The 15919-nt window shown below is 36.4% G+C and overlaps 1 protein-coding gene across 4 annotated transcripts in view; it reads left to right on the forward strand.

Annotated features, from left to right (window-relative positions):
- The window catches only part of LOC127970086 (poly(ADP-ribose) glycohydrolase), a 29563-nt gene extending 15221 nt beyond the window's left edge, over positions 1-14342 (forward strand). For all 4 annotated transcript variants that reach the window (XM_052572341.1, XM_052572338.1, XM_052572339.1 and 1 more), the window contains exons 12-20: positions 1537-1616; positions 1744-1804; positions 2299-2374; positions 6225-6372; positions 10526-10604; positions 10786-10894; positions 11118-11223; positions 12571-12699; positions 13388-14342. In XM_052572341.1, coding sequence (XP_052428301.1) covers positions 1537-1616; positions 1744-1804; positions 2299-2374; positions 6225-6372; positions 10526-10604; positions 10786-10894; positions 11118-11223; positions 12571-12699; positions 13388-13581 — 982 coding nt within the window. In that variant the 3' untranslated portion in view covers positions 13582-14342. The remainder of the gene's footprint in view (positions 1-1536; positions 1617-1743; positions 1805-2298; positions 2375-6224; positions 6373-10525; positions 10605-10785; positions 10895-11117; positions 11224-12570; positions 12700-13387) is intronic.
- The last annotated feature ends 1577 nt before the right edge of the window (positions 14343-15919 follow it).

The raw sequence follows: 15919 nt of genomic DNA on the forward strand, positions 1-15919 counted from the left end.
ACTTAACTGTCCTTTTGTCAAGAAGAAATCCGTTATAATTCTGGATGTCCACTATCAACTTAAATTTAAAACTAATTTAACATTTTTGACTTACAGTGGGTAACTGTTCGGGGGAAGCCCTTGTTCACATACAATACCCTTCAAAAGTTTGGGGGTCCCTAAGATTTAAGCATTAAATTAATAAAAAATGTTCCTTACCAAATAAACGTTCGAATCAAAGAATCCTGAAAATGTATTTCATTTTTATACACGTTTAATATCACAAAATTATTAGGTAGCACAACTGTTTTTAACATTTAATACTAATAGATGTTACATGAGCACCAAATCAGCATGTTAGAATGGTTTAGTAATTAGATGTGTTATTAGTATTTTCATGCATTTTAATGCAAGACTCACTGTGATTGAGCCGATCGGACGACTTGCCCTAAATCTTCTGGCAAAATTTACCCTCATAGCTACCATTTAGTGAAAAACACTACATTTTAAAATTCATGACTAATGGCAAAAATAATTAACATGCATTTTATATATCGGCAGAATGTCCATTTTTCACCTGTACACAAAACTCATTTTGCCTGGCATGTACTGTGGAACAAGTTTAATATTTAAATGTAATAAAAAAATAAAATCATCCATCAATTTCAAGCTTGTTTTTTTTTTTTATTGAAATCAGGTTCATAAGATCTTTTAATAGGTGCTTGTCTTGTTTAATCTCATCACTTTTTTTTTTACATATTTCTCATATTAAAGGTCAACAGTCAGTTTCTAACTAAAAAGCAGCTATTTTCTGTCAATAACAGGTTTCTTTCTGGGTAACATTACATAAAATCATCTCCACCATCAAGAAAGCTATATATAGAAGGCTTCAATAACTCTTTCTAACTTCCCAAAGGGCTTTTAGTGCATCAGTTTTTCCTCTGTCATTTCATTTGTTCCACCCTTTTTTTCCTGCTTATTCCATTTACATCAAGTAAGAGGATGGATGAATGTAAGTGGAAAGTGGTTAGCTTGAAGACTGCAGTATTTTAAATGGAGAAAGCCATTTGCTGGGGGGGGGGTGTTGGGGGGGCATCGTGGCTGATCACTGTAAGGCTTTTGTTATTTGGGACTTTTAAAAGCAAGCCTGCAGTTCTTTAATGGTCTTTAGAGGAATGAAGAAGTGTTCTTCTCTCCTCGTTGTCTTTTGTGAAATGGGACACGAGCGCAGCGCTGAGCCCGCAGGCGTGAGTCCGTATCATTGTTGTCGCGACAGAGAGGCCATCACAGGCAGGCGTGCTGAGCAAACAGGACTTTGTGAGATGAAGCGGCAAAGTCCGATCACACGGAAGGCCTCTTTTTCCTCACGTGTTCCAAAGAATGACGCACTAACCTGCAGAAGTTGGTGCTGAAGCTCATAGACGTCACATTGACTTTGAGAACTAAACGTCTCCCTCTAATGGTCGTTTATGACTGCGTTGATAATACATCCTCTGAAAGTGAATGTGAAGTGTATGTACCTAATCAACATTTCTGTGTATCTTTCTCATTCTCTAGACTGTTTGAAGGTCCTTCCTCACGCAAGATTGAGAAACTCAAAACTCTGCTGTGCTATTTCAGGAGAGTCACAGAATCAAGTATGTCTGGACCTGCCAAACCATACGAATATCCACTTAACGCTCAGACTTTCTTAAAGTGGTGTAATTGATGTTTATTATATATCTGAGTTTTTTTTTTTTTTGTTGTTGTTTTTTTTTTTCTCAGTGCCTACTGGTCTTGTCACATTCACACGACAGAGCTTGAGTGGTTTTCCAAAATGGGAAAGGTACCTTATTTATAGTGCTTGGTCCAGTGCTGTTGTTGGCTGTATTTAATGATGTCAAGAACTGTAGTGATTAAAAAAAAAAAAAAAGAGTATACACTATTATATAAATCTCAGATTCATTTCTGAATGTGCTACAGCTAGAGGGCTCTCTGACATTTAAAGTAGTTCACTGAGATCACTCCTTCACAACGCTTTGTGCTTGATAAATGAACTTTGGCAATGTGTAGTCACTTTGGCCAATTGCTTCTTCTGGCAGTGCAGACGAGGCCAAACCACCTCTCTGTTTTGCTTACTAGAAAACTCTTACCACTGAGATGGTTGTATTTCAAATTGCTTAAGCCACGATTGTAACCTTTCACTCCTAGTTCACGATAGCATTTCTAGCTTGCCATTATTTATGATGCATCTGTTTAACAGTACTTGTAAATGAAGGTTTAAGTGAATGGTGGTTATTTTGCTATTTGTGTTTTGATGAAATTGTTTTTGACCTTTAGTTCAAAGAAACAGCTCACCCGTCTTCATATCACCTTTAAGGGCACCATAGAGGATGATGGCTTCGGGATGCTTCAGGTGAGAATGTCATGCATGCGTAGTTTGACCGTGATATCTGTCAGATTGGAGATTACTTTGACACAAAAGACCTTTTCTGCCATCCTCCCCAATCCTTAAGAATGGCTTGTCTGCATAGTTGTTAATTATACTTTTTTGTACGATTCTGTTGCTGATACTGATTCTTTTCCAGCTGTGAGAAATTCTGGCAGTTTATCTTGAATGAGAACATAAAAATAAATAATATTTCCCCAAAACTATCAGATCAGTGGGACATTCTATAAAATGGCTGTCTCTTCCAGCTTGGCAATACCGTTTTTTTATTTTATTTTATTTTTTCTATATGTTTATTTTTTTTAAGACAAATGAAGTTTCGTTATTTTGCAGAAGAGGAGGCTTTAACTTGTACTTGAAAAAAATAAAGTTTTTTAATGGATGATAATGCCATTTTGACTTAGGATACCATTCTGTTTATTATAAACGTGCAGTTTTGTCATCTGTCTCTTTAAGTGCTTAAGCTCTTTAAAGCAGAATCTATTCTGATTGGCTTTCAGTGTTTTTAGCTTCCATCATCTGAAAAAAAAGGATGTGAAAGTGATTTCAAAAATATCATAAGTTGTCATATGGATTCTGCTTTTCTTTTGCATTCAGAGCGATTTTTAACACTAGTTATATATTATCCTCTTTGGTGTGAATGGGCCCAAAGAGTAGATTTGTTACCATTAGTATGCATATCTATCCAAATATGCATATTTTATAATATACTGTAGCAAGGAGAGTCTTTTTGTTGATATATCTAGATCTGCTTGTTTTTTTTTTATGGAGTATAAATGGCACCTTTTTTGTAGCATATCATATTCATATTGGGCATAACATGTCAAAGATTTCAGTCTGTGACGCAATATGAAAAAAACAACTTAAACATCTCAGTGTGGACCCAGCTGACTGAGGTTCGGCAGATCCATTGGCCCCGATCACATTCCTCCCGGCACCTCTCGAGTTCATTGCAGAGTCTGTCTGCCGGGGTCTTCTGCCCTGCTCTCCTTTTCCCATCTCTCCCCAGTTGGGGCAGGGCACACCCTGACAGCTGATGGGCACACATGAACAGCCCTGGGAGGTCCCAGGAGCCTGGGGTCCTGCCGGCCAGATTGACGGATGTTTCCGGAAGGGTGGGACGGTCTGACAGGTTGTCAGTAGTGCTGAGGAGAGGCGGGGCGGTCGGAGCTGGAGTTGAGTGACCTGATCAGCGAGATCATCTGGCAGCCTGCCAACCTCCCTCCCCTTTTCTCCTCCATCTCACTGAGGAGGCTGTGGCCCAGTGAGTCCAGCCTGACAGCCTGCAAAACACAGCCTCAAAGGGGTCATACACTTCCCCTGTTTACCTTTTCAAAGCTGTCCTGGGCCAGTATTAGCACTGCTGCTCACACTCCCAGTCTTTGAAATATAAACATGCATAACAAAGAAGACTCCACTGAGGAAATGGCTTCCACAACAGAATTTAGCGGTGCCACAAGTCAGCCACTCATGTAACTCATATAATTATGTATTTTACAGTCCCTCCAGAAAAACGTGATTATGCGATCGCCTGATTTAATACATAATCAGCCAAAGGCCGCATATTTATGCGGGGTCGCATTTTTTCAAATATGCCGCTATTTTGCTGCATAAATTGCCAATTTCAGAAAGCAAAATATGCGGGGCTAGCATGATTTCATAATCCCGGTATTTTCGTTGCAAAAAACTCACATATATATTAGCAGAAAGTTGAAAAATGTTGCGTTTACTTCACACAAGTAAAGCGCCATTTTCCCCCTATTGCCATGGGAACCTTATAAAGTGACGTAATTACGTGACGTGGACATCATCTGCAAACTCCGCGGTGAAACCAGGGTGAAACTTGAAGCGCGCAAATCATTCTTATTTGCCAACAAAAATAAGTGCAAAAAACGCGCGAAGCAGTTTCACATGACAGTGGAGCCAAATTATATTGCGAGAACTTGCGAAAACTGCGTTTTGATGAAATAGAGAAAAAAAGGTGATTTCCCCCAACACCCCCTTCTCACTAGGCTACTAACACTGTTGTAGTTTCATTCAGAAGTTGATGCAACTTTACAGTTGTAAGATTGCACTTTTTTGTTACAGAACAGTACCAAAAACTTACAGTAATGTAATTATATTAGCAGTATGTAAAATAATTTACGTTGCAGTAAGAGATTGCAACTTAAATATTCTGTGATTTAGTATGCTCGCTTATCATAGGAAGTAATAAGAAATTACTCTTTACATTAAGGTAGTAGCCTAGTGAGACAAAGGTGTTGGGGGAATCACCTTTTTTTCTCTTTTTCATCAAACTGCAGTTTTTGCAAGTTCACGCAGTTTCATTGCATAAAATTGCAAAAATATCCCGCATATTCCATCGTATTTTTTAAGAAAATGTGCTGCAAAATCAAGGATTTTTGCCCGCAACAATCACAAAAAAAATCTGCGTTTTTCTGGAGGGACTGATTTTATGTGTTTTATATGCATTTATTAATTTTCCCCTGCACTTTGTCATTTTTGCCCTTTCAACATTTAGTGCCACAAATGTGATAGCAGTGCAAATCAATTTTATGTCAGAAAATTCTGTAAAAAATCTCCAATATGATTTCCTGGAAACATCAGAAAATGGATTCATGGTGTACTCGCTTATTATATACATTTTTCTACATTTTGAACACAAACAAAGCTACGGACCGCAGCTCTGATTGGTTGATTTTTTACCGGGAGCGGTCTGTAACTGCAAATGGCAATAGGACCACTGGGAGGAGCCAGAGGAGCTTGATTTTTTTTCACAGATTATCTGTCTCATATTCTACTGTCAGGACATAATGACAGGTTTAATAAATATGTAAAAAAAATATTTTTTTTACAAAAGTTCCCTACAGCACCTTTAATTTTGATTAGTAATATGCATTATTAAGGACTTAATTTGAACAAATTTAAAGACTATTTTCTCAATATTTTGATCTTTTTGGACCTTTTAGATTCCAGATTTTCAAATAGTTGTATTTCAGCCAAATATCTAAAAAAAAAAAAAAAAAAAAAAATATATATATATATATATATATCTCAATTTTTTAAAATTTGACCCGTTATGACTGGTTTTGTGTTCCATCGTCACATATGATCTGTAGTAGTATAAAATACTTTTCTAAATAAAAATAAGACCAAAGCTTAAATGGTCTGTCTAGAAGCTGTGAACATATTTACTAATTAGTTTGAATTATCTGAGCTTCATGGCTAATGGCTAGTCCTTTAAAGATCCATTATTCAGTAAAGAGGGAATGGACATTTGGCCTTGGCAGCAGCCTGCAGGGTCACAGTGGACAGAAGTCTGTTATGCATGTGTTCTACATCAGTGGAAAAAAAATGTTCATGCTTTGATTATTTGATTATTTATCTCATTGCTGTTTTTTATACCCAAAGATTTTAATTTTTGTTTTGTTTTAATTACAATAACAATTTCATTGCAGATGAGAAATATCAGCAGGTCTAGCAAAAAGTTCATTTTGGATTTGTACATGCACCGAAAATTCTTTCCTCCTTTTACTTTTCTCATCTTTTGTAGTTTTACGCACAGTCGGGTAGAGCACTCTATTTTCCACCCCTGTGCATTTTAGCACCCGGCCCCCTACCCAGAACCAATAATCTCTGGTGACAAGCTGGACAGACAACCTGGCTTACAGTCTGACACTTTGAATGTTCAGACAAGTATCATAGATCTCTGTACCGTAACATCATTTCACACCAGGGATGAAATAATATTTTTTACACTTTAGACCAGTTGAACAATTTTGCAGAAGATGAATATGTGATTTTATTTGTGCTGCAGGTGGACTTTGCGAACAAGCTCGTGGGTGGAGGGGTGACAGGTATGGGGTTGGTCCAGGAGGAGATACGCTTCATCATCAACCCTGAGCTCATGGTATCACGCCTCTTCACAGAAGCTTTGGACCACAACGAGTGCCTCATCATCACAGGTCAGCACACACACATGAGGTCCGCTCCTCCCTCCCGTCTGTCCTGCACACCATCACGCACCTCTGTCTGATTGATCTCAGCCACTACTGAAGTGTCTTGTTCCTCCCTTCTAGCTGTTCGAACACCTGTTATCTAAAATGTGTGAAAATATTACCTTTTTGTACTTAGATGAACCTATGGCTTAGGAATCATGTGGAATTTAACAATTCTTCCTTCTTAACATGGAGGTTTTCAAACTTTTAAATGCCAAAGATCCCCAATTATGGCAATATTTTTGCAAGGGGATGTCTTTCAGCTGCATTTATACTGTGTGAGGAAAAATAAAGCGTGATGTTATAAAGAGTGTTATTTCCTAAATAAAATGATTAGCTTATTTTCATTGTTCTAAAGCAAAGGCAACAATATTATCATGTATAAACATTAAAAGAGACATTTAAATTCAGTTAAAATTCAGTTATGTAGCAATTTCACCAAAAAGCATAGAAACTAATAATGAAACTAGAAAGCATAATGTTTTTAATGTATATGTATTAGTTATTGCAATGAAATCAATTCTTAGTTAAAATATTTCATGTTAAATTGCCTAAACAATGTAATTTGCGAAAACAACAGCTGACAAAACAAACTTATTAAAATTATTATTTATTTTTTACAAATATTTTCCTCCTTGTGAATCCAGTGTGAAAGCCTTTGCCTTAACAAGACCATTATGCATGCGTTTATTGTTATAATTTTTTTTCGCTAGTTAGTTTTGGCTTTTGTACTTAATGTGAACTATTCATCACAAGTTTTGCACAACACCGCAGAAGATTTTGGTTCACTTTGAGTCATCAGAGATGGCCAGAAGTAATTCAGTGGTTCATTGAATAATTAGATTGCACTTCATTCATTGAGAAGACTCATTCACAATTTGGAAGGCACTACTGTAGATGATACTGTCACAGTGTTTTAGCACATTGTTTGAAGCAATATTGTAGACATTCAAAAACCATTAATAGAAACAAACATCATAAAATTACTCCGCTTATTTTGTGGAGTTTGAATCAAGATAAGAGTAAAGTAATCATAGATGTTGTTAGATATGTATGTTTGATGACGGGTCTAATAATTGGGAAGGATCGGGTTTGATTTCAGCCGTTAATGAAGTCAGTCACTGTAATCACGCTTCTCTTACACTACTTATAGTGAGCTGGATAGCACCTCACATGTTTTTGCCACTAGCAATTTGCCATTTCTCGCAGAAGCTTGTGTATACGCTCAGCTCCATTCTTACCACCCCCCTCCCCCATCTTCCCTCCTCATCCAATTTGAACGTAAATCCATTACATTGATTCACGCTGGACTCAGGGCAGCCCTGTTATTCCTCATTTCTCTCTAGCTGAATTGCCCTATTTTTCACCCTCCAACTCACTGTGCTTGAGTCAACACGTTAAGTGACAACCCCCCTTTCCTCACACTACAAATCTCTCCCTCTTCCTCGGTGTCTTTCTCTGTCTCTGTGCTATTCTTCCATCACTCTGTTCATCCTTCATGTACTGTGCTTTTTTGACTGAGCGGCGGGGTTGGAGAGGAGCCCAGGTCATGAGTAAATGTCCTGCATCCGATACATTTCAAACAGGTTGTCTCTTTCCCTCCTCACTTGTTGTTTGTAGCATGTGATCACTGCTGCGCCTTTCCTACTTCTATTGCTACAGAATGATACACGTAGAGGAAATTAGAAAGAAGTGGGGCTTTAGTGCTGATCAATAACATAAAAACGTAAAGAAGCTTTGATACTCATTAATTCATTATTAGTAGGTTTGCTGATGGCTATTGGTTTTGAATAATAGTTATGGATTCTTAAGCACTGTTTTGAGAGTAAAGTTTGCTAATGAATTGGTTTGTAAAGCGGTTTAAGCCATTCATTGATAAGAATCAAAATTAATTTGGCTCAAAGTAATTTTTAAAATTAATCATGGAAATGTCATAGGAAATTTATTTGTCAAAAACTGCAACGTAAATACATCCTACAAGAGCTGCCACTTTGCATTATGTTATACAGTAATATTGACTTTTCTTATATTTTGAAGAATTTTCTTTTTGGTGACCATTGACTTAAAATGTATAAAAAACAAAAAATAAAAATTAAAACGGGCATTTTTTAAAATATATTTACTTTTTTAAATATTTTTATATATTTTTATATTTGGGTGGGGGTGGGGTGGGGGGGGTTGAATCATCCATTTAGATAATGAAAAATAATTGCAAAGAATAATTACTTGTAATGCTTGTAAATTATATGCCAATCCAAAATGTAACGGTGTTATTTTAGAATCATATATACTACAGTATATTACAGTTTTTGTTATTTGTTTTATTTTTATATCTTTTATTTTCACTTTAATTGTTTTGGTTTAGTTTACTTTTTTTTTTTACTTTTATTATTTTTTGTAATTAAATTAGTTTAACTTAATGCACTTATAAAACTAATTAAATAATAATGAATAAATAAACATTAGACATTTTTATTTCATTTTATAATGAATATTTTATTTCAGGTAACCATTGTTTTGTACAGTTTTAGTTGCTGTAATAACCCTGATGTGTCATAAATGTTTCTCTAAATTATTAGTATCTCTCAAGGGAAATTTGAGCCTGAAAAACTATGACGGCTTGGAGAAACTGAAATGTATGACCACCTACCTTGTTATATAAAAAAGGTTCTTCCAAGGCTGACACCATGATGTGCAATGTGTCTTTGTTTTCCCATCTGCTGATGCAGACAGGATACAAAGTGAGCTTTGCATTTCCTTTTGTCTTTATTTATTTATTTATTTTTTTACTAAAATGGATTTTTAAAATTGATAATTTTACTTTTCCATCACTCCATATCATCCAGCTTTACTTAAAACCTACATTCAAAGTCAGATAGACATCAATTAGAACAACGTTGGTTTAAATGGTTAACAAGAGAGTCAAATCTATTCTTTCTGTTTGTGTAGTTGAATGCTCTCCTTATTTTTAAGTAATGACGGCAGTCACAACCATGTAGAAATGTTGCGCTGTGATTGGCTATTGCCCACTCACGCACCTGCTTTCCCTCTCGTTTCACATCCACCCATGCACTCTGTCGTCTTCCAAGCAAGGCATAGATGTACAACTGTTAATCAAAATATTGTGGCTTTCAAACTCATTTCCTGGAAGTCTGGAAAGGTTTGATAGTTAAGGCACAGAAGTTGTTATGCATCACTGAGAAGTCAAAGCTTTGTTAGTGAGTTATAATTCTGTAAATCAGCCTCAAAGTCACTGTGAACTTGGAGCTTTCCACCCCAGTCTCAAAATACCCTCAGATATCAGTCCTCTCTCTCTCTCTCTTTCACTTACGTTCTCTCTCTCACCCCTGATGCCCCCTCCTTCCACTTAACCGTATTACCTCTGGCCACAATGAATGACTGCGGGAACGGCCTTCTCTAATGGATCCAGCCATTCCATCATGGTTATTACAACAAACTAAATATTCATCGTCATCTCCGTTTCTATTGCACTGCAGCTCGCCTTTGCAGCAAATCATATCCCGCCAGTAATGCATCATGACACGCGCTCCTTAATGCACTCTTTCTGCGTCAGTAGACTTGGCAGAAATGCTGAAGCATTGGTACAGGGGCTGGATTTTAATCTTGAAATTGCTCTTTGTCAGAGTGCCACTGAAACCGGCCACAAACGCTAATTAGATCAAGGTGAGGGTGGAGGATTCTAGAGGACTTCATGATAGTTGGGAGATGCGCAGTGTCTGGAAGCATTTTTTTCCATCAGGATACAGTCCTGTATGCTGAAAAATTTAAATATGAAATGCCCATGAGAAAGATGCAATGGTAATGCAGTACTAAAGTTTATTTAAGGCCAGATTTAAATGCTCATTGGGTCAGCAGGGTCTGAAAAAAAAAACAGGTTGAGAAGAAAAGACACATGAATTAAGAATTAATGTGAAGTAGAAGGTGTCAGGTTCTCAGAGTCTTTGCTTAGGTAAAACCTATTTTATTATAAATAATTGATTTTGTGATTATCTTATTTGGTTCTGTAATATGTTGGGGACAAGAAGATGTTATGGATACTGTAGCAGGAATTACCCTCAAATTATGTATTTCTGTTTTTATTTATTTGGTCTTCCTTTAGGCACAGAGCAGTACAGTAAGTACACTGGCTATGCAGAGAGCTACAGATGGAAAGCCAATCACAAAGATGAGATTCCCAGGTAATGGCAATAAAGGATTACTTATTATAACAACTTTAGTGAACACCTCTTAAATGGCTTCCTGCACCTTTAAAAATGTAGTTAGCTATCCCGAATATAACCAAGCAACCAAGACACACATGCCATGGTTTACAGATGGTAAAAAGCCCCGAACAAAATAAACATCTTTTCCCATTTTCAGAGATGGGTGGCAGCGGAGGTGCACCGAAATTGTGGCTGTGGATGCACTGAAATACAGGAATTTCATGGAACAGTTTCAGCCTGAGAAAATGATCCGGGAGCTAAACAAGGTTAGCAAAGTCTTCAAGCAAATATTCTTCTGTGTTCCATACTAATGACATGAAATGGCAAATCTTTGACCTCTGTCAAACTCTAATGGCCATGGATTTCCTTAACCTTGCCAGTCTGCGTTGCTTCGAGGATTTAATGAGGCATGACATGAGTCTTCTTGTGACGCTCTGTGATTAGCTTGTATCTGTTCCTCTACAATATAAGGCTGTCTCCTATTTTCAGGCATATTGTGGTTTCATGCGACCTGCTGTGAACCCTGAGAACCTCTCCGCCGTTGCCACAGGAAACTGGGGATGTGGTGCGTTTGGAGGCGACACGCGACTCAAAGGTACATGCAGGTCGGGGAGTGGAAAATAAAACCATCAACTGTTTTAAAGATGGACTCTTATATGACATTTCAGTCTGAAGTTCCCTGAACCAATATTACAATTATGACCATTATTGAGATTCTAACTGTTTGTTATCATTTTATGGCCAACTCATTAATGACATTCTATATTGATATTATATTGATATTCTAATTGATATTTAAAGTCTATATTGCTATGCTGTCTAATAAAATAAAACCTTAAATCAGCATCTTAAATGCTACAAATGAATGTAGACATCAACGCATTATAATTTGGAGTATGAGAAATAAACCTTCATAGTCAGTTATTTATTAGCGCATATTTATTTCTAGATTTTCATTGTTTGTTTTAATAATTTATGATTTTGTTGTGTTTTAGCAATCAGACAATACAGAGAAGCTCTCTCACTTTGTTTTTTTGACCCAAGACATGTTTTTCCACTTTCCTGTTATTGATCAGCTGACACACATTTATGTTTTCCATTAAAAGTGCAACTGATTTTCCAGCCTCATCCATAAATTCATGGCAAGCTTGTGCCAGCTGATCGTTTTCTGTTTTAAGGCTGGAAACCGTTTCATAAGATGATTCCATCTTTGATAGTTCATCATTGTTGAACCATGAGCCGTCTGTATGTGTAGAGTTTCTCCCAATGACTTGCCACACAGTAAATTCATCTTGAGCCTGAGATTTTTTGGGGCCAATCCGTTTAGTTTAGCACTGGTTTGACTACAGATTACCCGTTGTAATTGGCTGCTCTCATTTGAACAAACATTCATTCATCAGTGGGCTACAGTCAACCTCTTTAAATATTTAAAATCTTTAGACTCAATTTGAAGCTGGGTGACTAAGATTGAGTCTCTTAATAGGGGTTGCTAGACATGGATTATTTACCTTTAAAAAAAATTGGATGTCAGTTATTTTTTCTACAGCTAGGAACATGGAGCAAAACAGAATTATCCCAACTATGCCTTTAGTGATGTATTATACCATGTTAAGTGACTTGAGTTGGGCAGCTGTCGGTATTTACCCCGGAACCCCCGAGAGTATCAGTCATACATAGAACATGCAGAGGTTGATTGGCCCTTCATTTTGCTAATGGGGGTGGGAGGGGTATCTACATAGCATTTTTCTTCTTTTGTATTCTATATTCCCATGCATTAATGACAGGAATCCATTCTTGAATGCATACATGTCATTTCTGTTTATGGATGCATGCTTTAAAGAGAAATGAATGTGAAATATGTAAGGCTTCCTAAATGGTGTTTATGGCTTAAGGCCCAGTGAAACTTTTGCTCACTGTCAGCTGTGTCCATTTGTCCTTCCAGCTCTGCTGCAGTTGATGGCAGCTTCTGAGGCGGGGAGAGATGTGGCCTACTTCACTTTTGGAGATGAGGAACTCATGAGGGACGTGCATGCCATGTACAAATTTCTTAAAGACAAGTGTGTCACTGTCGGTAAGGGGCCTGTTACATTTGCATCATTTTTGGACAGATCGGTTTCAGAATTCTCGTGCACATTTTTAAAAATGAATGTGAAAATGAAAAAGTGTGTGTGTGTATGTGTTTGAGAAATCATTCTAATATGTTGATTTGCTGCTTAATATTTTAGTGGAAATTATGCTACTATTTTGGTATTTATTGAAAATATTTTTCAATAAATATTTTTCAATGTAAAAGCCTTTTCTGACATTTTTATTAAATTAATATAAACTTAGAGAATAAATGTTAATAAAAAAAATTATATATACATATATCTTGCTGTCTAAACTTTCGAATGGTTGTGTATGTGTCTGTAAAAATCAAATAAATATGAAAACCATACAGTACATATGCTTATTTTGAAATGACTGCAATAGTAAACCATTTGTTTCGCATAATTAATTGATACCATTAGTGCTCTCTGGTATTGTGAAGTTCAATTTCAACTGACCCCACTGTTTCTGTCCCATTTTTTCTTTGTGACATTTATTGAAACCTTTTTGAGAAAACGCTGTCAGCCATCTATTGTACTAAAGTGGAGACGGCAGTAAACTCGTGCTCTCTGTGATTTATGAATGGCTCTAGAGTCGGCTGACGCCATGATGCTCACCATCCCTCAAATCTTTTTTTCCCCTCTTTTTCTCTTTTACTCTCTGTCTCTCAGGCACTCTGTACTTCTACTTAAAGCAGTACTCCAGTGTGGTGTCTAAGCATCTCCAGAGGCCTAACATCAGCCTCTATGGGTACATCTATGATAAGGTCAATACAAGTACAGACCCCGAGCCCTGCCCCAGCCCCAGCGACAGCGACAGCAACTTAACCACTGCGCCTTCCCCCTGTCCTGCGGACTGCCATTAATGCTGGTCAACAGATAACTCAACCTTGTCCAAATGCCGTAGTGCTTTCTATTACTTTAGAAAGAGAGCACATTATGCCTTTCTTTTCTTTTCCTTTTTTTTTTTTTTTTTTTTTAACCAGTGAGTAAGTTTCAAGTCATTATGAATAAGGGGACAGAAAATATAGCAATAGACTGTAAATCCTTATTTCTCGTAAACATCATCTAGGTTTGATCCTGGGATAGTTTTTCTGGAATGCCAGCCAAGCTTCCCTAGGTTCAAATTTACTACATGATCTTAGGAAATTAAATGATCCAAGGTGTAGTCTTTATTTATTTATTTTTTTCCTCATTCAAGAACTAACAGTGATTCACAAAAAAAAGTGTGTAGACATAAATAACAAAATATGCATGAGAACCTCTAAAAACACAATTAAGTCCCATTTGAAACTTGATTATGAAATGTATTGCACAAGACTCATCCTTTTTTTTTCTGAAATATGAAAAGGTTTGATAATGAAAGATGTGAAAAGGAAATATTACCTGTTGGAAAAACTTGTTGAAACACTAATGGAACTGCTGCAAATCAGATTGTGGGAAAAAAATATAGTATCTGCATGACATTTTTAGCGATTTATTACGCTCAAGGTTTTTACAGTTTCATTCACTGTTTTGATTAAAGACACCTTCAAGAAATGGGGTTGGTATTTAATGGTAGTGAATATTTTCATATGTTTTGCTCTTTATTTAATTCTGATTTGATAATTAAAATGGTTGATTCAGACACTTGTCAGTGGTTTTTTTTCAACATGTGGACGCAAACCTCAGCTTTTAACAACAGCTGGATGCACTGTATTTAATGACTTTATTTATAAATTCTAAGTACTGTAAATAAGTTAAAGTCAATGCCGTCTATCAAAGTCATCACAACGAAATATGATCCTTTCAGTCTTTGCCATGCTGCATTATTGCAAGGTTCAAGATTTATCTTTACGTTGTATCTTGTATATTCACTTTTAAGTCACATTTCAGTTGAGCTAAATATTTGTTCTTTTTGAAATGTCATATTTATATATATATATATATATATATATATATATATATATAAAAATACTCAGATTCTATGCAAAATCTGAGCTTATAGACCTAGGATTGTAGCTTGGCTTTGTCGTTGTCCAGCATTGTATATAATGCTGCTCAAATGGACCATGTTAGAGTTATAAATTATAGTTCTAGTTTGATCTAACTGACCTCTTTTGATCCCCATCTTTTGTCAAGACTGTTCCTAATCAACCTCAAGTGCTTTTGAAGGTTTTCATCAGTTCAGCCCACTTTGTGACCAAAAGATGGTCCCTTATAACCATACTATTGTTTTATAACAGATGCAGTATCCCTTTGTTTTATCAAATACTGGGGTCAATAAAGGGCCAGACTTTAATAGAAATTTAAATGTCAATGAAATGAGTTAAGAAGCATTACATTCTTGTCAACATTTGTTTCATGAAGAATGAAAATGTGGGCATGGAAATATCAAATTATATTTCTTTTCTTTTTTTCCTTTTTTTTAAATGACAGCTGACTTTAATAAGATCCCTGCTACTGAAGGCTCTTAGCTACGTTTGTTTCAAGAGCTGAAGTCAGAGAGCACCAAAATGGCATTTTCACTTATAATTGCATGACCTTACTTATGCTTGGTTACAAGACGCTTTTTGCTCTAACAGTCCTTCAATCTAGAGTTTCGATTATGAAACTGATCAAGAACAGAGAGGGACAAATGTAGATGTTTTATTATAACGACATGTATAACAGAACCACAATATGAACCTGTGGCACATATGTCATCTTATAATATTCGGCTGTTATGCAGCACTTCTTGTGCTTATAGCATGAATGCTGCTCCATATAGTACAAATGTGCAGACTATCACTAATTTTAATATCTCTGTTGAAGAGTCAGAATTGATAGTATATTTTTCCACACATAAAAAGGTCACACATAACACTTTGATCCTGAAAATCATGCATTTGGCATTTTCTTAATGCTGCATTTTAATCATGCCTGTTTTACTTTTGAAACGACCATGATAGCAGCCCAGTGATGATTAATGACAATGCTTTATTTTTCTGGTTGTTGGCAACTAAGAGTGATGAAACTAGTTTTGAGGTACTGAGGGGGAGGGAAGGCAATTAGCTCAGACTGTAAAATCCGCCAACATAAAGACCATCAATCTAGATGACTGAAACCACATGGTCAAGTGTATTCTGCACAATCCCTCAGAAAACTAGGAAAGCGTAATTGTCTAATAACGTGATTAAGAATCAGAGGTTACTGAAAATATCAATGTTCTCATTAAGCCTTGGC

The sequence above is a fragment of the Carassius gibelio genome, chromosome B13, assembly GCF_023724105.1.
Source record: "Carassius gibelio isolate Cgi1373 ecotype wild population from Czech Republic chromosome B13, carGib1.2-hapl.c, whole genome shotgun sequence".
In the NCBI taxonomy this organism is placed as follows: Eukaryota; Metazoa; Chordata; class Actinopteri; order Cypriniformes; family Cyprinidae; genus Carassius; species Carassius gibelio.